The sequence below is a fragment of the Dipodomys ordii genome, unplaced genomic scaffold (genome assembly GCF_000151885.1).
Source record: "Dipodomys ordii isolate 6190 unplaced genomic scaffold, Dord_2.0 Scaffold107, whole genome shotgun sequence".
NCBI classification, from domain to species: domain Eukaryota; kingdom Metazoa; phylum Chordata; class Mammalia; order Rodentia; family Heteromyidae; genus Dipodomys; species Dipodomys ordii.
The window spans coordinates 1,653,515-1,678,160 of NW_012267323.1; the positions used below are offsets into that span (position 1 = coordinate 1,653,515).

At 44.3% G+C, this 24,646-nt stretch overlaps 2 protein-coding genes across 7 annotated transcripts in view; one reads left to right on the forward strand and one right to left on the reverse strand.

The window, feature by feature from the left end:
* The first annotated feature begins 271 nt into the window (after positions 1–271).
* Aste1 (asteroid homolog 1 (Drosophila)) lies at positions 272–19,551 on the forward strand. 6 transcript variants are annotated; one of them, XR_001175510.1, is made up of 6 exons: positions 272–370; positions 1,762–3,087; positions 5,803–6,013; positions 8,256–8,442; positions 10,249–10,650; positions 19,540–19,551. XR_001175510.1 is itself a non-coding variant. In XM_013028131.1 (5 exons), the coding sequence occupies exons 2-5, from the start codon at positions 1,780–1,782 to the stop codon at positions 10,577–10,579; spliced, it is 2,037 nt and encodes a 678-aa protein (XP_012883585.1). In that variant the 5' UTR covers positions 272–370; positions 1,762–1,779; the 3' UTR covers positions 10,580–10,755. The 6 variants fall into 6 exon arrangements, 5 of the variants coding, with proteins under 5 accessions (XP_012883585.1, XP_012883587.1, XP_012883586.1 ...); XM_013028131.1 differs by lacking the exon at positions 19,540–19,551 and having other exon boundaries at positions 10,249–10,755; XM_013028133.1 differs by lacking the exon at positions 19,540–19,551 and having other exon boundaries at positions 357–370; positions 2,851–3,087; positions 10,249–10,755.
* Atp2c1 (ATPase, Ca++ transporting, type 2C, member 1) overlaps positions 14,260–24,646 on the reverse strand; it is an 80,779-nt gene continuing 70,392 nt past the window's right edge. Inside the window, exons 18-23 of the mRNA XM_013028043.1 lie at positions 23,720–23,788; positions 20,830–20,946; positions 19,307–19,454; positions 18,095–18,190; positions 16,479–16,620; positions 14,260–16,276 (exon numbers count right to left, since the gene is read on the reverse strand). Of these exons, the coding sequence (XP_012883497.1) occupies positions 16,143–16,276; positions 16,479–16,620; positions 18,095–18,190; positions 19,307–19,454; positions 20,830–20,946; positions 23,720–23,788 (706 nt within the window). The 3' untranslated portion in view covers positions 14,260–16,142. The remainder of the gene's footprint in view (positions 16,277–16,478; positions 16,621–18,094; positions 18,191–19,306; positions 19,455–20,829; positions 20,947–23,719; positions 23,789–24,646) is intronic.

Below are 24,646 nucleotides of genomic sequence, written 5' to 3' on the forward strand. Positions count from 1 at the left end.
AGAGAGAGAGAGAGAGACGGTGACCATTTCGGAACGTCTTGCTTAAGAGATGGTGCCATCTCCATTCATTCCCGTCGCCGCGTTGACGGTCTGGGGCTTCTTCGAGCCGGGCTTCCCTGTGACGTCATACGCAGGGACTTCCGGGTTCCTCTTCCCTTCTCTCTCCCGCCCTCCCCACCCACCCTTTCGCGCTCCTGGGACTTATTTCACGCACCTGGCCTGTCAATCCCAGCCTGGGCTTTGAGGGACGGGCTGGTGGGACTTATTTGGCGCGCACCCGGGCTCTTCCCGCTCGGGGCGGGCCTTTGGGCCCAGGCGGGCCGCGGATGGCTGGACGGGGCTTGGCTGGTCCTGCAGGAGGACGGAGCAGGTGGGCTCTGCGATTCCCGCGATCGGTGGGGGGGGGGGGTGGCGGGAAGGCCAGCGTGGGAGCCGTTCTGTGCACGCCGGGTTCTGTGATGGTGCTTCACCCTAGACCCAAACCTTGGGTGGAGACCGCGGGGCTTCCATGCTGGGATCGGGGCCGGGGGAGAGACGCCCCGCAGTGTGCAATGCAGGATCCATCTTCATGGGAAGGTGGCTCAGTGGTAGAGCGCTTGCCTTGCATGCATGAGGCCCTGGGTTCGAGTCCTCAGCACCACAGAAGCAGAAAAAAGCCGGAAGTGGCGCTGCTGGGCCTCAAGTGGTAAGAGTTGAGCCAAAGCAGCTCAGGCCCTGAGTTCAAGCCCCAGGACTGGCAACAATTAAAAAGGAGAAAAAATAATAATAATCAAGATGCACAAAGGCCATGGCTGAGAAAAAAGAGTTGAGACAAAGACCAGAAGAGCCACAGTGCCATGCTCAGCCAACGTTGAAGTCAAAAGAGTGGGGAGCCTCTTCTTCCCTCCTCTTCCTCCTCTTTCTCCTTCTCCCTCCTCCTCCAACCCCCTCCATCCTTTTGTCCTATGTGGGACTTGAACTCGGGTCTGGGCACTGTCCCCGAGCTCTTCTGGTCAAAGCTATATCACTCTACCAATTTGAGCCACAGCCCCATTCCCCCCTCCCCTTTATTTATTTGGGTTTTGTTTTGTTTTGTTTTGTTGGAGTGGTTCATTGGAGAGACAAAGTTCACAGGGATTTTTCTGACTCGCTTGGCTTCAACCCCGGGATCCTCAGATCTCAGCCTCCTGAGTAGCTAGGATGACAGGCGTGAGCCCCCAGCACCCGACAAAAGTTGGGTTTTCAGAAGCATGAAACTTCTAGCTAAGTTTTCCTGACCCCAAAACTCTGCCATCTAATCCCCCCTTCTACCAAGAACTGAAGTTTCTGAGCTTCTTTTGCTCAAAGCTAGCACTCTACCACTTGAGCCCCAGCAACACTTCTGGCCTTTTCCGTGTATGTGGTACTGAGGAATTGAACCCAGGGCTTCATGCATGCTAGGCAAGTACTCTACCACTAAGCTACATTCCCAGCCCTGTACCTAACTTTTTTGTTCAAGGCTAATGCTCTACCATATGAGCCACAGCTCCACTTCCAGTCTTTTGGTGGTCAATTGGAGATAAGTCTCACAGACTTTTCTGCCTGGGCTGGCCATCCAAATCACAATCCTCAGATCTCAGCCTCCTGAGTAGCTAGGACTCGAGGCATGAGCCACCGGCACCTGGCCTACAGAGAACTTTCTAAAAATCAACATTTGTGGTTGATTTACTGGTGCTGGAAGCAATGACATGGTGCTCCAAAACCAGCACCAATTAAACAAACTTGTTCTGTTGCTTTTCACAGGCGATTTGGACTGCCATCATGGGCATCCGAGGACTAATGAGTTTTGTGGAAGATCACAGCAACGAGTTCTTCACCGATTTGAAGCTGCGGGACACTAAACTTGTCATCGACGGCTATGCTCTTTTCCACAGACTGTGCTTCAACTCGAACTTGGAGCTCCGGTATGGGGGCGATTATGATTCTTTCACAGACGTTGTACAGAAGTTCTTTGAATCACTGTTCGCTTGTCACATACGTCCATACGTGGTATTAGATGGAGGGTGTGACATTTCAGATAAAAAACTGACAACCTTAAAGGATCGACTCAGGGAGAAGATCCAGGCAGCCCATTCTCTGTCCGTGGGTGGGGGTGGCTACGTATGCCCCTTACTAATCAGGGAAGCGTTCATCCAGATATTGACCAAGCTGCAGGTAGGTTTTGTCCAGTGCTTTTCCGAAGCAGATCGGGACATCATGACCCTCGCCAATCACTGGAACTGTCCCGTGTTATCATCGGATAGCGACTTTTGCATTTTTGACCTCCACGCTGGGTTCTGCCCGTTAAGTAGCTTTCAGTGGAGAAATGTGAACGCCATCAAAGGTACCCAGCACTATTATATCCCGGCCAAGTGCTTCTCCCCGGGTGCCTTCTGCCACCACTTCCACAATATGAACAAAGCTCTCCTGCCTCTCTTCGCGGTGCTGTGTGGCAACGATTACGTGAGCCCACCTTTCGTGGACGCCTTCTTAAGTAAAGCACGTCTCCCTCTCCAAGGTCCTGGTTCGAAGGGGAGGAGACACCACCGAATTCTGGCCCTTCTGAACTGGCTGTCTCATTTTGTGGACCCGACAGAAGCACTTGATAAGATTCTACAATACGTCCCCAAGAAGGATCGCCAGAACGTTCAGGAACTGCTCTGCTCTTCCATGGAGGAATACCAGCAATCCCAGGCAAAGCTACACGACTTCTTCCAAGGCGGGGTTTACGTCTGTCCTGACGCCTTGAATCTAGGTTTACCTGAGTGGGTACATGTGGCTTTAGCCAAAGGCCAGCTGTCTCCTTTGATCAGTGATGCTTTGGTGCTAAGACGGACTATTCTTCACACCCAGGTAGAGAACATGAAGCAACCCAGCACCCACAGAGTATCTCAGCCCATCCGGCAAACCATCTATGGCCTCCTGTTAAATACCTCAGCCGATCAAGAGAACATGGGCCAGAAGAGCAGGCTGCCTCCTATGCCTGGAGCCGTCAGCGAAGTGGAAAGACTTCATAAAAGTCTCAAAACATCACTCGTTGATCCAGTCACACTGCCCAAGGACCACTGCGACTTGGGAAAACTGGTGGAGGTAAGTAGCTGGGAATCATAATGAAGCTTTTTGTTTTTGTTTTGTGCTGATCCTAAGACTTCAACTCAGGGTGCTGTTTCTGAGCTGCTTTTGCTCAAGGTTAACGCTCCACCAACTTGAGCTACAGCTCCACTTCTGGCTTTTCTTTGTGATTAATTAGAGAGAAGTCTCACAAGACTTTTCTGGCTTTGAACCAAGATCCTCAAATCTCAGCCTCCTGAGTAACTAGGATGACAGGCTTGAGCCACTGGAGCCTGACCATAATGAAGGTTATTTTGTTGTTGTTGTTGGTTTTGTCAGTCGTGGGGCTTGAACTCTAGGCCTGAGCGCTGTCCCTCAGCTTTTCAGCTCAATGCTAGTGCTCTACCACTTGAGCTACAGCACCAATTCCAGTTTTCTGAGTGGTTTATTGGAGATGAGTCTCATGGACTTTCATTACAAGCATGAGCCACCGGCGCCCAGCAATAATGAAATTTTTATAAGTTACTTTAAAAGTTAATGAGTGAAGCCAGGCGCTGGTGGCTCACGCCTGTAATCCTAGCTACTCAGGAGGCTGAGATCTGAGGATCGAGGTTCAAAGCCAGCCCGGGCAGGAGAGACCGTGAGACTCCTATCTCCAATAAACCACCAGAAAACTGGAAGTGGCGCTGTAGCTCAAGTGGTAGAGCGCTCGTCTTGTGCTGAAGAGCTGAGGGACAGCGCCCAGGCCCAGAGTTCAAACCCCACGACCGACAAAAAAAAAAAAAAAAGTTAATGAGTGGGGTCTGGGAATGTGGCTCAGTGGTAGAGTGCTCGCCTAGCATGCATGAAGCCCTGGGTTCGATTCCTCAGTACCACATACACAGAAAGAGCCAGAAGTAGAGTTGTGGCTCAAGTGGTAGAGCAGTAGCCTTGAGTGAAAGAAGCTCAGAGACAGTGCCCAGGTCCTGAGTTCAAGCCCCAGGCCTGGCAAAAAAAAAAAAAAAAAAGGTTAATAAGTGAGGTTGGGCACAAGTGGCCCACACCTGTAATCCTAGCTACTCAGGAGACTGAGATCTGAGGATCAAGGTTCAAAACCAACCTGGACAGAAAAGTCCCTGAGGGATTCTTATCTCCAGTGAACCACTCAAAAACCAGGAAGTGGAGCCATTGCTCAAACTGGTAGAGCAAAATTTGCTCAGGGACAGTACCTAGGCCCTGAGTTCAAGCTCCACAACTGACAATAGAAAAAAAAAATTGGCCTAGTAACATTGCTATCAGCAGTATGAGAGACCTTCTTCTTGTATTTATACGCTGATACTTGATTTTCTTTTTTTTTTTTTGGCCTCAGTCATGGGGTTTGAACTCTGGGCCTATTTTCCTGCCGGGCTGGCTTTGAACCGTGATCCTCAGATCTCAGCTTCCTGAGTAGCTAGGATGACAGGCGTGAGCCACCAGCGCCCAGCTTGATTATTTTTTAATCTTTAAAAAACACTGGCTATAACCCATTTTCACTGTATTTGACATCGGTGCCCTGCATCTTGTATATAGACTTCTCTAATTCGGGGAGGGGAAGGGAAAAAACAAAATGCTTAAATAAGGATACAGGTTGACCCATTGTAACAATGAGATGTACAAACCACTTCGTTAAAACTGATCTTTACAACTTCGGTGGGGAGAGGAGGGGTAATTGTGAAGGTGGGAGGGAAGAGATGGTAGGGGGAAAATTTGTTTAAAAAAATAAGGAAAAAAAAAACCAGGACTACCTCAGAAACAAGTTTAAGCTCCACAACCAACCAGCCAACCAAAATAAAAGAAAAAAAGAAAAATGGAGACTATGGTAGTTGGGTAGTAATTTCATTCTAGCCATTTTGGTGGGCAATGACTGATTCCAGTACCTTTTTGTGTGTTCAACAACTACTGGGATATCCTGTTGTATGAAGTGTCTGAAGATCTTTTTTCTGGGCGGGGGGGTTGCCTACCGATCAAATACACTGTGAATAGCCTCTCCTGTTCTCTTTTTACTTTAGTACATTCAATAAACAGTTCTTAGTACAGTCAGTTTATCCAGAAGGGAAAAGGGAGAGTTATCAATTACAGAGGTCCGTACAGTTGTCTTTACGTGAAACCCAACTAACTCAGTGAAATGAAGCACTCTAGTTATATTGCTCCCGAAGTAGAGAAGCTTTAAGTGTCTCAGCGCTTGTAACCTGTATTTCAGGTAGGGTGAAACTGTACTGTGGCTGTTGTTTGACTCTCCTTTAGCACAAACTGGCCAATTCTGTACCTAGCTCGCTGCTTTTGGTCTGGTTACACTCCTCTGCAGTGCCAGCATTATCCCTGAAATACTCCTCTCTCCCTGTTGTCCTCTTGTAGTGCTAGGGATGGAACTCAGGGCCTTAAGCATGCCAGGCAAGTACTCTACCACTGAGCTACACCCCCAGCTCTCCTGTCTCCCTTACGTATACTTCTGAAGTAGCCACCAGAGCCAATCCCCGTATAGGAGAAAACAAATACAGTAGGGCAGAGACACGAGACAGGATGTATCCCAAAAGGTGCATCAGTTATCAGTGGTACCCACGGAAGTCAGGGGCAGTAAAGGCAGAGGGTTCATCGTACAGCTTTGGTTCTCAACGTAGGCTGATTTCTTTGCAACAAGGGCAAGTTTCACAGCCAATGTTAAATCTCCGCATGGTACGCAAGGTGAGACGACATTCCCGGAAGTAATGCCCAGGATGCCTGGTGTGCTCTCTCCAGCTCCCTTTGCTCAGGCGACAGAGGTTGCTGTTAGAAACCCTGAAGGTGAACCGGACCATCCTGGAGCCGATCCCCGCTGCCCTGAAGTTGCCCATTGCTGTCAGCTGCTACTGGCTGCAGCACACGGAGACCACGGCAAAGCTCCATCACCTGCAAGCGCTGCTGCTGGGCATGCTGCTGGGGCCCCTGCACACCATGGTCAGCAGCCCTGGTGGGTATCTGGGAATTGCAGGAGTGCAAGTCGTTACTTATGAACTACGTGGACTCGAGAATTCAAAGAATTTCAGTTTGCCCTCCTGTGTCTGATCAGAACCTCAGGGGCGGGAGCAGCCACCCGGAATTCCATCCAGTAACCTTGGGAGGATAATTCTGAACTCAGCCAGGGCCCAGGGCCTTGGAGGCAGAGTCCTAATGCTGCCCCATGCTGCCTGTCTGGGTACTTGGTGCTTTTCACTTATGAAATGCGATTGTGTTTTCCAGCCACATTCTGTGCCCCGTGCCTCCTAGTTCAAATGCCCAGTCAAGTGTTGAGACCTTGAACACTTCAGTTTGCTTCTGGGTTTCAACTCAGGGCCTTGCACTTACTAGGTAGGTGCTGAACCCCTTGCTCCATACCCCCTTAGCCCTTTTTGCTTTCATTTTTTGGGGGGTAAGGTCTTGCATCCCCGCCTCCCCTCCCCCCAGGCCAACCTTATACCTCCCCGGTTGCTGGGATGGCAGACATGTGCTACCAGGCTCAGCTTTTTTTTTTTTGAGATCGGGTCTTGATAACTTCCTGCCTGTGCTGGTTCAAACCATGATCCATCTCCCAAGTAGCTGGGATTACAGACATAACCCACCGCACCCAACCAGCACGTCAGTTCTTCCATTTTAAAAGACTATGAATGTTATAATACGTATGTTTAAAACATGTATGAAGTTGCTACACGGTAGAGCGGTACACAAGTTAAAACGCTCAGAAGTCTTCTCAGTCTCACTAGCCACATCCCAAGTATTTAGCAGCTGCATGCAGATAAGATACCAGGTTGAGTAGTACAGGCATTGAACTTTTTTTTTTTTAAAGATTTGTCCAACTTATTTTTAACTTAATGTGTAATTATCATACACTAACAGTTAAGAGGGTTTCATTACAGTAATGCATACAGTGTGCTTTGAGCAAATGGTATTGGACATTTCTATCACTATGTTGTTCCACAGTTTATCAGTCCTGGGTCTTGAACTTGGGGCCTGGGTGCTGTCCCTGAGGTCTTTTATGCAAAGCTACCATGCTGCCACTTGGAGATGGTTTTCTGGTGGTTCATTAGAGATAGAAGTCTCACAGATTTTCCTGCCGGAGCTGGCTTTAAACCACGATCCTCAGATCTCAGTCTCCTGAGTAGCTAGAATGACAGGTGTGAGCCACCAGCTTCCGCTCAAGGTTTATTTTTCTTTCTTAAATTAGACTTTATTATCTTTAAGTAGTTGTACAAGAGGACCAAGGTTTGTTAAAAGAATGAAGCAGCAGGGGCTGGGAAGGTGGCTCAGTGGTAGAGCGCTTGCCTTGCATGCATGAGGCCCTGGGTTCCACATTCCTCAGCACCACATAAGCAGAAAAAGCCAGAAGTGGAACACTACCCTTGAGCTAAAGAACTGAGGGACACCACCCAGGCCCAGACTTCAGACCCCATGATTGGCCAAAAAGAAAAAGAAAAAAAAGAATGAAACAGCACAGACTCCAGAACATCCCCAAAATGAAGGCTCAAAGCCATCAGAAAGATCACCAAGCTACCAGGAAAAACAACACCCACTGCTACTTTTAAGATAGACATGTGTGTGTGTGTGATCTCCTGTCTCTGAATAATACATACAGTGTAGAGAGATTTCTCAGTGTGCAAACCAGCTTTGTACCTAAGTCCTCCGACAGGGACATACCAAGGGTGTGTTTCTTTTCTTTTAGGAAATGTGGACCCCGTACCCAGGTAGGCTCAGTGCCTTGCTGCTCACTAATTGAAAAAGGTGGGCCTCTTCCTTACTACTTTCAAGTTGGTCCAAATGCTATCTTGTGTATCTCTGCTCAGACCAACCCACAGAACTTACAGCTGAACAGAGAGAGAGAGAGCCCCCCTCTGCTCCTCCTCTGCTACAGAAAGAAGCTGACATGCTCAACCAGCTGTTTCTTTCCAAATAGTAAAACACAATGGTATTTACTAGGCATTGGTGTTTGGCACAGATGGATGTAAAGAGCAATCATTGTAGACCTGTTTAAGAACACATGGTGGAGAGGTAGAAATCTGATATAAAGCGGGGTGGAAAAATAAATGAAGGGTAGAAGCTTGGTAGAAGCATTTCAATTTATCCAACATGGCATTCAGGAAGCCAAAAGAGGACAAGCAACTCATTTTGAAATGAGTTGTTGTTGGTTGTAGAATTGGAAGGACAAGTGGATGCCAGTTTCTTGAGTTGCCTCTACCTAGGTAAGGAAGAGCTGCAGCCAGGCGGTGCTCAGACGCTGTATGAAGAGCTGCAAAAGGTGAAGGAGACGCCAGGCCGGCTGCATCTAGAAACCGCTCACATCTTCTGCCAGTGGCAGAGCTGCCTCCAGATGGGTCTGTATCTCAACCAGCTGCTGAACATGCCCCTCCCAGAGCCAGACCTAACTCGGTAAGCACCGCGGAAGCTCTGGTTCACCTGCACCCGCAGGAAAGTGAAAGGTTGTATCTCTGTAAAACAAAGAGGTTACTTTGCAAGCATTCAACCTTGGTGTACAACTGACCTCAGGCCAGTGTTTTAAATGAAGAGCTAGAGATCAGGAAAAAATAATAATAATGCTATTTCCATACTTTCAAGGAATGTTTTCTAAGAACTGGAGGAGTGACTCAAGCAAGTGGCCCCAAGTTCAAGCCCCAGTATCAACACACACACACACACAGAGCCAGGTCAAGCAAGTGGCCCCAAGTTCAAGCCCCAGTACACACACACACACACAGAGCCAGGCACTGGTGGCTCACGCCTGTAATCCTAGCTACTCAGGAGGCTGAGATCTGAGGATCGTGGTTCAAAGCCAGCCCGGGCAGGAAAGTCTGTGAGACTCTGATCTCCAATAAACCACTAGAAAACCAGAAGTGGCACTGTGGCTCAAGTGGTAAGAGTGCTTGCCTTGAGCTGAAGAACGCAGGGACAGCGCCTAGGCACAGAGTACAAGCCCCACAACCAACCAAAAAGAAAAGAAAAAAATCAGTAGGGAAAGAGGTATAGTGGAGAGGACTCTTAAGTAGGATGATCAAAAAAAAAAGGTCCTTGTATAGTTGCTTCTCTCCGTTGTAAGTCAGTCTCCCATTTACCGGGGCTCGACTAATACCGCCTTTCTTACCACCTGGCATGTTGTTTGCACATTCATTTGAATCTTGATTAAATGCCTACTCTTTTCCTGAGCTGTTAGGGTTTCTGTCTGGCCAGGTGAAGGGAGTGGCAGAGAGGGCCTAAGGCCACAGTGATTGCACCTAACTCCACGTTTAAGGTAGACAGAAACAGAGGCCATGGCGGTATGGTGTTAGAACCAGTGGTATGTACCTGTCAGTGACTCAGGAGGTACTGGAGGGAGGGAAGAAAGTGGAAAGGGATGGTTACCGAATGGCTAGAAGCTGGAGTATTGGGTCCTGTGTGTTCATCTTTCCATCCACATGGATGTTCAAGGCTAGCACTCTACCACTTGTGCCACTTCTGGCTTTTTCTGTGTATGTGGTGCTGAGGAATCAAACTCAGGGCTTCATGCAGGCTAGGCAAGCACTCTACCACTGAGCCACCTTCCCAGCCCTCAACCACTTGTTCTTAAGCAGTGCTATCTCTGGGCCTCATATCTGAGCAAAACCCCAAAGCCCTCTACCAGGCAAAGTGAATTAGCTTCTGACCTATGGACTCCCTGTTCCTCCCCTTTAAAAACTGTGACCATTCTTGCCTGAATAAACCATAAACCCCTTCCCAACCAAATAGGAAACACTAAGAGCACAAAGGTCGTGTTTTGAACAGGGTTGTCCTCTTCCATCAACACAACCAAGAGTCTGTCAGACACTGATTCTACACAAAGCGATGTGTCTATCTTGATCAACTCTGGTCATATGATTAAATGGGAGGGAGGGAGGGTGGGCCCAGAATCCAGTCTTTCTATCTGTGAAGTAAGCTTCAGTCCACATGAAAACCTCGCAGACAATGCTGGCAACTGTACAGTTGTCTGGTATTGCGGCAATTTCTTTTCTCAAATGTGATAAAAAGGACCACTCAAATCCCCGCCCCCCCAAAAAAAAACAGTATATCCAGTCAGTTCCTTCCAACAAGGGCAGATTCTCCAATAACTAGGCAATTAAGCAGAACAGTAAGCTCTGGGTGTTAACATTTGCGGAAGCCAGGTTAATCACAGTTGCACCGAATAGATGACTTACAACCACTCTCTCCCTCTCTCCCGTTGTGCAGACTGTATAGTGGAAGCCTGGTGCACGGACTATGCCAACGCCTGCAGGCATCAGCCTCCGTCGAAGGCCTCCTGAACCCGTGTCCCGAGGCCAAGCTTCTTTACGAACGTCTGCTCACTGCCACAAAGTCCTGCGCCCCAGCCGAGTTATTCTTACCAAAGCGCAAATCCAGCTCCAAAAGGGACAAGCACAAGAAGAAGGGGACCAGCCGATCGAAGAACAGAGTGGGCACTACCCCACACACCAGGCTGTGGCATGACAGAAGCAATCGCTTTGAGCTATTGAGGTCTGAAACCCCAGAAGGGCACACGGAGGCCTGTGAGCTTGCATAAGACTATGCATCACACGTAATGTGCAAATGTACAAATGGGATCTCAACTGAACATGGTCTCGTACCTCCTTTGTTCTTTAGGACTAAAACTGTTAGGGGATAAAAATTACAACAGAAAATCTTGGAATTCTAAGGCTTTTGAAAAATACTACTTTTAATAAATGCAACCCGATTTAAGAAATGTCTTTTTTGGGGGGTAGGGGGGGTGAGGAAGAAGGGCTGGTCATGAGGCTTGAACTCAGGCCCTGGGCTCTGTCCCTGAGCTCTTTGCTCAAGGCTAGTGCTCTACCACTTGGAGCCACAGGCTCCCACGTCTGGGTTTCTGGTGCTTAACTGGAGATAAGAGTCTCAGATTTCCCAAACCAGGTTGGCTTTCAACCACATTCCTAAGATTGCAACCTCCTGGGTAGCCTGGGTAGCTAGCACTACAGGCATGAGCCACATTTCTTAAATATGTGTGTAAAACCACATTTGTCCTTCTAATGTTCTATTTCAGTAAGCTTACAGTGATATTCTGTCTACTTTAAACTACAGAGCAGTGGGCACGGCTCAAGGAATAAAGTGAGCCCAAGGCCCTAGTTTAAAATTACAAGACCACATAAAAAAAAAAAAAAAAACTTTAAATTGCAACAACTTAGCCAGCTATATTTTTAAGGATATTAGTCTTATTTCAGTTATTTTCCACAGCAAAAAGTTATAATCATTTCAAAATTTATTTATCTATTTTTCTCAGTTGTGGAGCTTGAACTCTGGGTCTGGGCGCTGTGCTTGGGCTCCCCTTTTGCTCAAGGCTAGTGCTCTACCCCTTGAGCCACAGTGCCACTTCCGGTTTTCTGGTGGTTCATTGGAGATAAAAGTCTATAGAGGGCTGAGAAGGTGGCTCAGTGGTAAAGTGCTTGCCTTGCATGCATGAGGCCCTGGGTTTGATTCCTCAGCACCACATAAGCAAAAAGTAAAAAGCCGGAAGTGGCGCTGTGGCTCAAGTGGTAGAGCGCAGCCTTGAGCTGAAGAGCTGAGGGACAGCGCCCAGGCCCAGAGTTCAGGCCCCTCAACCAGATCCCCCCCTCCCCCCCAAAAAAAGTCTATAGACCTTCCTGCCCCAGCTGGCTTTGAATTGTGATCCTCAGATCTCAGCCTCCTGAGTAGCTAGGATGACAGGTGTGAGCCACCGGTGCCCAGCTCATTTCAAAAATTTTAAATACCTTCTTCATATTCAGTAAATACAAAAGAAAAAAAAAACCCTGGGCTGTGAAAGACAGAAGGGCAGAAAGACACTAGACAGAACAAAGGAAGGTCGGCATGTATGATGCACTCCAGTTTTAGAGACATTGAACTGTAATGGCCCCAGCACCATGAACATTCTGAGCTGCCAGATCTAGAGGAGGAACCAAAGAGAAGACGTGAGAACATCAGTGATCGGCAAGCAACACGGGCCCTCTCTGCTTTATACTAGAACTACTTCCCCTCCCACCACTGAGCTATACCCCCAACGCCTCATCCACTTTTTTTTTTTGGGGGGGGGGGCTGGTCATGGGGCTTGAACCCAGGGCCTGGGCGCTGTCCCTTACCTCTTCAGCTCAAGGTGAGCACTCTACCATTTGAGCCACAGTGCCACTTCCGGTTTTCTGGTGGTTCATTGGAGATAAGAGTCTGAGGGACTTCTTCCTGGGCTGGTTTTGAACCGTGATCCTCAGATCTCAGCCTCCTCAGTAGCTAGGATGACAGGCGTGAGCCACCTGTGCCCAACCCCACTTGATTTTTTCTTAAAGACATAGGTTTTCACTGTGAAGCGCAGGCTGGCCTCAAACTCAATCCTCCTTCCTCCTCAGCCTTCTGAGTGCTGGGATTTTGCGCGCACACACGCGCGCACACACACACACACACACACACACACGTCTTACTACAAATGCAAAAGGAGATGTTCAATCAGGGCTTTCCAGTTTGTAGCCTTAAAAATGCTTACTCTGAAAGCTCTGTAAAAAGAAAACTACAGTGTTCTTATACCTTTGCCCCATGACAGTTTGAATTTCTATTCATGCTGCTTAGGCAAAACCTGTGTTGAAAGAACTTTTACAAACATCTTACTCTGTCAAAGCTGTTTACTTATTTATTGCTTCACCTTGTAAACAAAAAACCATGGGGCTTATGAAAGAAACTCATTTCTCTCCTTCAGCTTCTTTGACATTTTAGACAAGATGTATTTGACATTAATCTCCAGAGTTTAAAAAGACTAAGGACCTTCAGAAGATGTAAGATACTACTTATTTCTTTTGGACATCTAAACACGTAGCAATGCTTACACACAGTTACATCTACATTAGTATCAGGGACTGGTCACTCAACTTTTTCCATTATTGGCAATGGCTAACTCTAACAACCCAAAGTCAAACGTAAGTTGGTTAAGTAAGAATCAACAGTCATATTATGAACTCAGCTCAGAAAGCTTATCAGGATGAACTACCTGTCCAGATTCACACTTATCCATGCCATATTTTATTTTTGGGTCCGGTTGTGGGCCTGAACTCTGGGCCTGGGCGCTGTCCCTCAGCTCTTCAGCTCAAGGCTAGCGCTCTACTACTTGAGCCACAGCGCCATTTCTGGCTTTTTTCTTTTTTGCTTATGTGGTGCTGAGGAATCGAACCCAGGGTCTCATGCATGCAAGGCAAGCACTCTACCACTGAGCCACCTCCCAGCCCTCCATGCCATATTTTAATATACCAATCAGCTACTCTTTGACTGACAGCTCAATCTAAAAAGCCATTTTACAGATTTTCCACTGACAATTCTAAGTGAAAGGTGGGCTGTATTCATTTCTAATGCCAAGTGTGCTTTTAATTAAAAGCACCGCAAAGATCATGATGAACAGCTTTCCTGAAACAGCTTATTCACAGTTTTATCACCTGCTCTCCCTGTCTATGAGTTTCCCACATACAGGATGCCATTAACCTTTCTATTCTTGGTACACAGGGGGTACTAAACAAATGTTTAGTAAAATGATCTGTTCACTCACTGAGGAGGGGATGTGGACATACACTGCACAGTAGTGCCAAGTGACACAGGAAGAAAGCAAGGTAAAATGAATGAAGTATTCATCCCTATGAGAAACTACGTATGGCCCATATACTACAAGAAAGAGAGTCCAACGGAAAGTAAGTTTAGGATGACTGTGAGTCCAACAGGTGCCCTGTGCCTGGGTAGAAAAGGTAAAGACAGATATCTTATCCTGTGGATACAGACAATGCTGGCTACCCATCCCGCTGGGAGCACCTTGGGGCTGTGTGATTTCATGCAATACACATCTCCAGTGTTCTCAATGCTGCTTCTAGGTGGCCCGTTTTTATCGTTGAAAAATTATCTCCCTAACTGGTGAACTGTTTCAAGTTCCTTTCTTTTTTTCTCTGATGTTTAACAGTCAGTGAAGTAATCTAATTGTGTGTGTGGGGGGGGGGGAGAATCATATTAAGAAAGAACTCTAGCAAGTTCTAGGACTGGGAAATGGAGCGAGAACGAAGAGTTTAGATATTAGCACACTTAAATCATCCATGCTAATTTCATTAATATACAGAAGCTGCATACTACTATATATTTGTGTGATTCTTTTTAAACCAAAAAGCTTCTGAGTCTTTAGCATCCATACAGACAATGTGAATGTTAACAGTACTAACTGGGAAGACATTAACATACACAAAGAAGTCATTTTATTTTTAGAGTCCAAAAACCAAATGAAAAGATAGGCACATTTATTTCATTCAAAAATCATACTCTGAACCCACGCTGCAAAACAAAAATGATTGATACGCACATAATAGGTATTTCAAGTTGGTAGCAGAATAAAAAAATCATTACAAAATTTAGGTATGAGACATCAAATTGTTAAAGATAGAGCTGGTTAAACAATGGCCTCCAAGCTCCATCTAATAGAGAACAATGTACAACTGACTACTTAGCCTGAGTGAAGGACAAAGGGCAGACATCTCAGCTTCTTATACTCAGGTTTCAGTAAAAATGACTCAAAGAATAGGTATTTTCCTGTCCATGACAGTATTTCAGTGTTACCATTTGCAATTTCTAGTTGAACAAAAGCTTAGGAATGATTTGTTCTGATGGTTCATGAGACGTAAAGCTTGCTACCTTCAAAAACAAATAATCTTGTAAGAATTGGTGACCCATTTTGGCTTTGAGAGAGAAATATTCAGCAGGAAAATGGGTTTCTAGATTCTGAGTTTCAGGCCCAAATTGGCCTCACATTCAAGTTACCCATGTTTCGCCAAGCTCTTATAAAAACTGATGGCACTACACAAAGCAAACCCATCTACTTCTCTAGCATGCCCAATGAGACACAAAGAAGATAGAAAACCAATGGGAGAAGAAAGAAGGGGCAGACTAATGTCTGGGCTACAACCTAGGCCCACAAAGCTGCCTAAAAAGATGCCCTAAGAGCAAGGCCAGTGGAGGATCTTCTGCTTGCACCCTGGTTCCTAAACCATCTGGTCAGGACTGGGACTATTTTATTCTTTTAAGTACAGTGATGTATGCTTCCTAAGAAATATGCATGGAAATGCACATGTGGAACAGTAAGAATAATAAAACTCAGCTATTTAGCTGAAGTTCTTAGGTTTATATCTAAAGGATGGCAAGATGATATTGACAATGCAGATAATTTGTATCTGACTGACAAGGAGACCTGACATGTTAATTGGTTATAAAACTATACTCAGTCTTAAAGGGCTTTGACTCTATGACTAAGTGTTCAGTACAGACCCCGTAACTCTAACTAGAATGCCACTGGAGATCCCTGCACTAATTCTCTTAGACCAAAGACTCATACCTTTAAATATAAAATAAAATAAAAAGTAACCATTTACACTTACTAAGAAAAGCAAACATTTACTTCAAACTGCAGTATATGCTTTTCAATCACAAAAAGAAAGAACAGTGATCTGACAGTGGTCATATCCTGTGCAAAAAAAAAAAAAACCAAAAAACAAAAAAAAACTTGAAATATAAAAATGGTAGTAGCACAAGTTGTCTAAGCTGCTTGTATTCTAGAAGAAGGAAAATACAGTAGTTGAAATATGGCACTCCTGGGAATCAACTTCTAAACCAAACAGAATGCCTTTGAAATGATTAAATTTATTTGTGTATTAGTAAGAAAGCCCCACCACCATAAATAGTACAATATTTAAAAATAAAAAAAAATATTTATATCTATCTAAGATAGATAGTGTATGTGTACATTAGACCTCTTTAAGTGTAGAAGGTGGTTCAGGTTTTGCCTTTTTTTTTTTGTAATGAAGTACCTGCCCATATGCTTTATAAAGTTCCACTCTCTCACAATCGCCAATTTAAATCAAGGAGTATGTTATCAAAGTTGCATAATTTCATTTGGGACTGCCAGCAGGTTAAAGTCTCAAATCAAGTCTTTAACATGAATGTTCATTTTTTTTTGTCAATAAACGGTTAAAAAGTTCTCAAATCTTCATTATCCTCTTGAACTTGCCCTTCTAAATGATCCTCAGACTGCAATTCCTAGTTTGCAAATTAAAAAAAAAATGCAATATGCATCATACTTCAAGAAAAGATGACGACGATGTTGAGCTAACGTTCTTCTGGATCTTTTCTCTGCTCCTTTCGACCTTCTTTATAATTTCTGACACGATGCACACGGACGATGTGAGCCCCAGGAGAAATAACAAATCTGCAAGAGAAAACAAGCTGGGCTTTAAGTTCTTCCAAACTTGCGATCACAAAGCTTAACCGTTTCTATTCCCTCGCGTTCTGCAGAGCTTGTAAACCATGAGCTACAAATATGAAGATGAAAGCTCAAAGGTATGAAGTAACTAAGCTACCAAAGGCATGGAGGCTAGATATTTGATATATTGAAAAGAACATTTCTTTACCCAGGATGCTTAGGCTCTCCGTCTGGAAAACCTTCTGAAGTGGGGGGAAGTAAATCACTAGCAACTGTCCCATGATGGATCCGAGAACCGCGTAGCAAAACATCTTATTACTGCATAGTCCGATCTCAAACACTGATTTAGTCTGTTGGCAAAGCAGAGAGTTCAACTAGAAGCTGACTACAAAAATCATTTCTTCATTAAGGTACTCACTTGTGATTCTTAATAACCAGTCATCGTCATGTCACTGAATTCTACAATGCCAATACCATGAAAAGTCTGTTTTTGCCAGTCCCAGGGATTGCACTCAGAGACTGGGCACAGTCCCTGAGTCGCTTTGTGCTCATGGCTAGAACTCTACCACTTGAACCACAGCACCACTTTTGGCTTTTTCTGAGTAGTTTATTGGAGATAAGAGACTCACAAACTTTCCTGCCTGGGCTGGCTTTGAACTGTGATCCTCAGATCTCAGCCTCCTGAGGAGCTAGGATGACAGGCGTGAGCCACCAGTGCCTGGAGACATCTCTTAGTTTTAACCATTATTCTAGAATAACTCAGGTGGAGTAAGGGTAAATTTTAAGGCACCTTTTTATTACCAAGAAAAATCTTGTTTACAATCTTACTTCAGTTGCCCAAGGCAGTAAAAAACGTGATTCATGTTTTGCTACATCTTTCCTATTCATTCATTGTTGGAGATAATTTAAAATGGACCTAGACACGTGTAACTGAAAAAGTAAAACTACTTTTCATAAAACAAAAACACAAATATTACCACCTCTCCAAAAACTATCTAAATTATTGCTCATTCCACTATACTTGAAAAGTTCTAGAATGGCTAATATATACAAATGGAAGACAAACCAGAGTATATAAAGGCTGTTTAAACTGAATGACGTCACACCTCAAATAGAACTAGGTTTCAAGAACAATATTCTCTTTGAAAAGGGACAACTAGGTTCTAGTCCATTATTTTCTATTGAAACACTTTTAAGCTGGGCACAAGTGGCTCATGCCTGTAATTCTAGTTGCTCAAGAGACTGAGATCTGGAGGATCCTGACTCGAGGCCAGCTCAGACAGAAAAGTTCAATAAACTCCATCACCAACCAGCCAAGTATCGAGCTGGACACATGACTCAAATGATCAAGAACACCTATTTAGCAAGCACAAGGCTCTGAATTCATTCCCAGTAACCACAAGAAATGCAAAAATAAATACCCAAAACTTTGGTGTGGGCATGACAAGAAGCTAATTTTTCATTTCCTTCTGACAATGCTTTCTTGTAAAAGGAGATAACTCCTGTGTGAATGGAGCTCTGAGATTTGTCCCCTGTCCCAAGGTTAGGCTGAACCTATCTCTACCCCGCAGCCGCAGCAACAATGACAGCGACAAGATCAGCCTCTATCCACCTGAGATTTACTTTGACTTTGAACTGAAGCTAAAGTTTCTATATGCAAATCCCTTATTCTTTTTATTGACCAATGATACATATTTCTAGAAGGCTATGCCCGGGGCTATCAATCTGTGGCTACAAAACCAAGCAAACTTAAAACCCCAGTTATCCTTGCCCGCTTCCTGTTAGGGAACATTCTGCTCAATGAACAAGATCACCTAGGCATACCTGAGATCTGGAACTTAGTGCATTGAACATGTCAAAAAATACAAAACATGTGAAGGTCATTGTTGTGTCTCGAGGTGTTATCACATTGTCTCGCAGCTGTCAAGAGGACAAAAAAAAAACCAATTTACTTTTCAAGGCTGAATTAAGTAAGACAAATAGTGCATGCTTTGTAAATGTTAGTATTTTCCTTCAATTATCATGAACGAGCTGTAGTCTGAGATACAAAATGTTATCAACAGCCTGCATTTGTTTACAAATCACCTATAGAAAATGAGGCCATCACGAGCTGTAATGCTATTTAAGGACCAAGCTTCCAAACTTCTCAATTTTTCTTTCTTTTTTAAGTGGGAAAGCATCTGGGTGCCAGTGGCTCATGCCTATAATCCTAGCTACTGAGGAGGCTGAGACCCAAGGATCGCAGTTCAAAGCCAGCCCAGGGAAGCAAAGTCCATGAGAAACTCTTACCTCCACTTAAGTATCAAGAATACAGAAGTGGAGATATGGTTCAAGTGGTACAGCACCAGCCTTGAGTGGAAAAAGCTAAAGGACAGTGCCTAGGCCCTGAATTCAAGCCCCAGTACCAGCACCAAAAAAATAAAATGAAATGAAATTTAAGTGAGTAAGTAGGTAAATCATAAAATGGGAAAAGCAAGGTGTTTCATAAAGTACACCATGAAGGGAAATGGTGGGGTCGACAGGTGGTTCAAGATCTAACATGTGGTTAAGACATTCAATGTTCTGGGATTTGAAGAGTGTAGAGCGGCCTCACAGTAATGACCCTGGTGATCTTAGGGAAGGGAGGGGTCATGAACCTGACAGAGTTTTGGAGGGGAACTGTGTATGCCCAGGTTTGCCACGCCACAGTTTTAACTATACGTATGAGAGGCCGCGCCCTAAGCACACGGCCTTAAGGAAGAGTTTGTTGTGCAAAGGTCAGGCTAAGGACTCAAGAGGTTCCACTGCACAGCTGTGTCCCCAAATTTCCACGATTAACTTTTTACCGTATCTGACCATTCTCTGTCGCTTTAAGTGACTTTCCATTAGAAATAATGCTATTACACCCCTAACAGACTGAAGCCGAACTCTTCAAAATGTGTTTGTCCCGTTTTTCAGGCAAAGAGCCATCAACATTTGCGTAACATACCAAGATAACTTAAGAATCCTCATCAGAGAGAACGTATGGCAAGACAGTAGTTTATCCAGAGAACGTACCTCACGCCAGAAGACGAACAAAGTCCCACAGACAATGATTATGGATGAGACAAGGATCTTAAGTATCAGATTTTTAGTCAATATGCTGTCCTTCCAGTTACGAGGAGGTTTACGGATGACATCTTTATCCACTGGTTCTACTCCAAGGCTTTTAAAAACAAACCAAAAGCTGGAATTACTTGCAGGAGCTAAGGTATGGATTTACTTTCCCGACTCTACCTTCACTTACCCAGGAAAACAAATACTTCATTATGAGAATAAAAGGTTGACTCATAAAGGAAACCTTGGCTGTGATTTCTTTAAAAAAACAAAACAAAACAAAACAAAACAAAAAAAACTACAGCTGGGCATGAGCCTATGCCTACAGATACCAGCTGCTCCAGAGGCTGGGGCAGAAGGAGGGCTCAGGCCAGGGGTTGAAGGGCAGCCTGGGTAACAGAGACACTTAAAAAAAGTAAAGAAGAGATGATAATTACATCATGTGTTGTTGTGGTTTTTTTCTGCTTTTACCCTTATTTATTTGGCATAGTAATAGGTGTTTGGTAGTCAACTTCCAAAAACTTATTCAATTTCATTTGCATTTAATTATTTAAGTTTGAGGGGCTGGGAAGGTGGCAGAGTGGCAGACTGTGTGTCTCATAGGCATGAGGCCCTGGGTTGGATTCCTTAGCACCACATAAACAGAAAAGGCTGAAAGTGGCGCTGTGGCTCAAGTGGTAGAGTGCTAGCCTTGAGCTGAAGAGCTGAGGGACAGTGCCCAGGCCCAGAGTTCAGGTCACACAACTGACAAAAACAAACAAAATCAATAAGCATATATATATATATATGAAAACCGGTTCTGGGGCTTGAACTCAGGGCACTATCCCTGAGCCTCTTTGTATTCAGGGTTACCACTCTACCACACTCAGAGTCATAGTGCCACTTCCAGCTTTTTCTGAGTAGTTTTTATTGGAGATAAGAATCTCATGGACTTTTCTGCCCAGGCAGGCTTCAAACCATGATCCTCAGATCTCAGCCTCCTGAGTTTTAGCTAGGATTACAAGCATGAACAACCAGCAACTGGCTGAACAGTATTTTTTAAGCAACATGGTTTCTACTAGGATGATTTGCTGCAATGGCTAATGACACTTGATTCCTCTATAATTACAAAATGAGACTCCTTTAGTACTTCCCAAAGCCTCTAAAATGGACAGGAATCTACACAGATAATGAAGAAATCTGACTCCAGCATTAGTAAATGTAATTTTTGGAAATAAAAAGCTAACTTCCTGAGGACAGGAAGTGACCTAGTTCCCTGATCCCCTCTCACTCAAGGGCAAGGCGATGGACACAGGGCAAAGCTCAGACCCACACTAGGTGAATTACCAGCCAGGAGAATTAATGCTATGTGCACATCACACAATTTGTAGCAAACATATTTACTGCCATATTTTCTAACACTGTCCATAATGAAGTTTTGAAACTTAATTATCAGAATGATAATGATGTTGATATTCTAGTTCACACATGGAAAAAACTCTGACCTTTGAGCAGGGGGTCCATCCATAATGATATTGATCCACAGAATCTGCATTGCATTGAGGGGATTAGGAAAGTTCATTAATGTAGCCAGTGAGATTAAGGTTAGTGCTGCTATACTCCTGTTGGAAGAGAGTCATTTAAAAATCTGTCAGCGCAGTAAAATTTCCAACTTACATATTTCTTAAAGTATTTTAAAAATCTCATGTTACTAGTCTATCCTAAACGCCTATGATTCAAGTAAACTATATTTGAACATTTTAGATAGCAATGGGTTTTTGTTTTTTTGCCAGTCCTGGGGCTTGAACGCAGGGCCTAGGCTCCGTCCCTCAGCTCTTCAGCTCCAGGCTAGTACTCTACCATTTAAGCCACAGCGCCACTTGTGGCTTTTTCTATGTGGTACTGAGGAATCAAAGCTAGGGCTTCCATGCATGCTGGGCAAGTACTCTACCACTAAGCCACATTCCCAGGCTAGATAGCAATATTTTAATATAAGACTTCCAAGATTTTTAGACATTGACAAAGAGAGGAACATCTTATTTTTTGGGGGGGAGGGGAATCAGTCATGGGCCTGGGAGCTGTCTCTTGAGCTCTTCAGCTCAAGGCCAGCACTCTACCACTTTAGCCACAGCACCACTTCCAGTTTTCTGAGTGGTTAATTAGATATAAGAGTATCTCAGCCTTTCCTGCCCAGGCTGGCTTTGAACTGCGATCCTCAGATCTCAACCTCCTGAGTAGCTAGGATTACAGGCGTGAGCCACTGGCACCTGGCAGAACATCTTCAAAACAAACAACAAACAAACAAGCCAGGTACCAGTGGCTTATGCCTGTAATCCTAGCTACTCAGGATGCTGAGATCTGAAGATCACAGTTCAAAACCAGCCCAGGCATGAAACTCCATGAGACTCTGATCTCCAATAAACCAGTAGAAAACTGAAAGTGGCGCTGTGGCTCAAGGGGTAGAGCGCTCACCTTGAGCTGAAGAGCGCAGAGACAGCATCCAAGCCCAGAGCTCAAGCCCAACAACCGACCAAAAAACAAACAAACAACGACAACAAACAGTATCTCTCTAGGAAGCCAAAGCTGACCTGGAACTTGTAATCCTCTTATGTCAGTCTCCCCAAACCTGGTATTATAGGCATGTGCTACCAAACGCAGCTGAGAGGAAGATTTCATTTTTAAAAATCTATGTAGCAGTTACCATTTCAACAGCTAACTGGTTTTTTCCTTCTTGAGTTCAGAGCATATGTAAGATCTCTGAGCTTCTTTACTCAAGGTGAGCTACTCTACTGCTTCAGCTACAGCTGTGTTTCTGGTGATTAATTGAAAGGAAGAGTCTCATGGACTTTTTTCCTTGGACTAGCTTCAAATCACAATCCTTAAATCTGAGATTCCTGAGTAGCTAGAATGATAAGGTAAGCCACCCATGTCCAGTTCCAATTGCCTTTTCTTTTTGGTGGGTCATGGGGCTTGAACTCAGGGCCTGGGTGCTCTCCCTAAATTCTTTTGCTCAAGGCTTGCGCTCTATCACTTTGAGCCATGGAGCCACTTCCAGTTTTCTGGTGATTAATTGGAGATAAGAGTCTGACAGGGGACTGGGAATGTGGCTTAATGGAAGAGTGCTTGCCTAGCATGAATGAAGCCCTGGATTCAATTCCTCAGTACCACATACACAGAAAAAGCCAGAAGTGGCACTGTGGCTCAAGTGGTAGAGTGCTTGCCTTGAGCAAAAGAAGCTCAAAGACAGTGTCCAGGCCCTGAATTCAAGCCCCAGGACTGGCCAAAAAAAAAAGTCTCTCAGACTTTCCTGTCCGAGCTGGCTTTGAACCACAATCTGTAGATCTCAGCCTCCTGAGTAGCTAGGATTATAGATGTGATTCTTCCGTGCCTGGTTCCAATTGCTTTTTGTTTTTTGGGTTTTATTTTGGTCCGGTCGTGGGCCCTGAACTCTGGGCCTGGGCGCTGTCCCTCAGTGCTTCAGCTCAAGGCTAGCGCTCTACCACTTGAGCCACAGCGCCACTTCCGGCTTTTTTCTTTTTGCTTATGTGGTGCTAAGGAATCAAACCCAGGGCCTCAGGCATGCAAGGCAAGCACTCTACCACTAAGCCACCTTCCCAGCCCATCCAATTGCTTTTTAACTATAGAAGAGCCTTGTATTTTCAGGAAAAGATTCTAAAAGGAAACAGTGATTTATGCTCAGGCCCTTAGACTTCAGAAGCTACTAAGTTACAAACATTTATATAAGTATATGCTTATATCTTCAGTATTCATTGGGCACTGGCTCCAGTACCCCTCAGATACCAAATCCCAGTCTCTTATATTCTCCTCTATAATCATCTCAATAATAGCTAATACAATCTAAGTGCTCTGTAAATAGCTGTAATCATGTACTGTTTCAGGTAATAACAATGGCAAATACTTATATATGTTTACAAACATATGTAATTTTTCTGAATATTTTCAATCCACAGTTGGACCCACAGAGGTGGAACCTGTGGATAAATATTTTAATGATGATATAAGCACCTACTTACCAATTCAGAATCACATCATGTCTTTTTTTTTTTTTTTTGCCCGTTCGGGGGCTTGAACTTGGGGCCTGGGTGCTGTCCCTGAGCCTCTTTGTACTCAAGGCTAGCACTTTATCACTTGAGCCACAGAGCCACTTCTGTGATAAGAGTCTCATGGACTTTCCTGCCTGAGCTGGCTTCAAATCATGCCTTAGATCTTAGCCTCCTGAGGTACTGGCCCCCCGCTGCCATGTTAAATTCCAGAATCACAATTTTCTTTTTGGAAAACATACATGGAAAAATTTTTAGACATTCTGCTGAAGTTTTATTTTTCTCATAAATTATATAGAAGACCCCATAGGAAACAAAACTCTTACAAACTTACGTGCTCAGTTGAAATCTAACAAAATTTTTAATGTTATTATAAATGCCTTTACCCTCTTCAATTGCGGACCTGAAATTTTAAAAATAAAGAAGAAAATATTACATTATTTTTTTTAATTCTGAAACTAAATTTCTATTTAAACATCATATGTATCTTAATTTTTTTCTTCATATAAGATTAGAAAAAATACAGCAAAACTATTTTAGCAAGGAATTGAAATCAAGTCTATTATGCTCTATCTAAACCTATTTCATTATTCAATATTAAAAAATTTTACTCTTAAAATATATTTCAGGGCTGGGGACATGGCTCAAGTGGAAGAGCACCTGTCTAAAAAATGGAAAGCCAGTACTGCAAATACATACACACATACACACAAATATGAGCACACATAACTGTGTCTCTACAAGAGATAATAGTACACATTTTTTATGCTAAAATAATGACATTTTTTACCCTTCAAAAAGCTCACTATTTTTTTTGGTCTGTCATGGGGCTTGAACTCTTGGGCACTGTCCCTCAGCTCTTCAGCTCAAGGCTAGTGCTCTACCACTTGAGCCATAGCGCCACTTCTGGTTTTCTAGTGGTCTTTTTGGAGATAAGAGTTTCAAGGACTTTCCTGCCTGGGCTGGCTTTGAACCGTGATCCTCAGAGCTCAGCTTCCTAAGTAGCTAGGATTACAGGCATGAGCCACTGGCGCCCAGCAAGCTCATTATTTTTAAAGGGTTATATTAGTATATGTCCAGAATTAAACAGCAATCAGATATGCAAGAATTATGGAATGTAAGCTATGTGTTGCTTCTATACACAAGTAATAAGAGGTAAATACTTGTTTCTTTTTTTTTTTTTTTTGGGTCCGGTAGTGGGGCCTGAACTCTGGGCCTGGGCGCTGTCCCTCAGCTCTTCAGCTCAAGGCTAGCGCTCTAC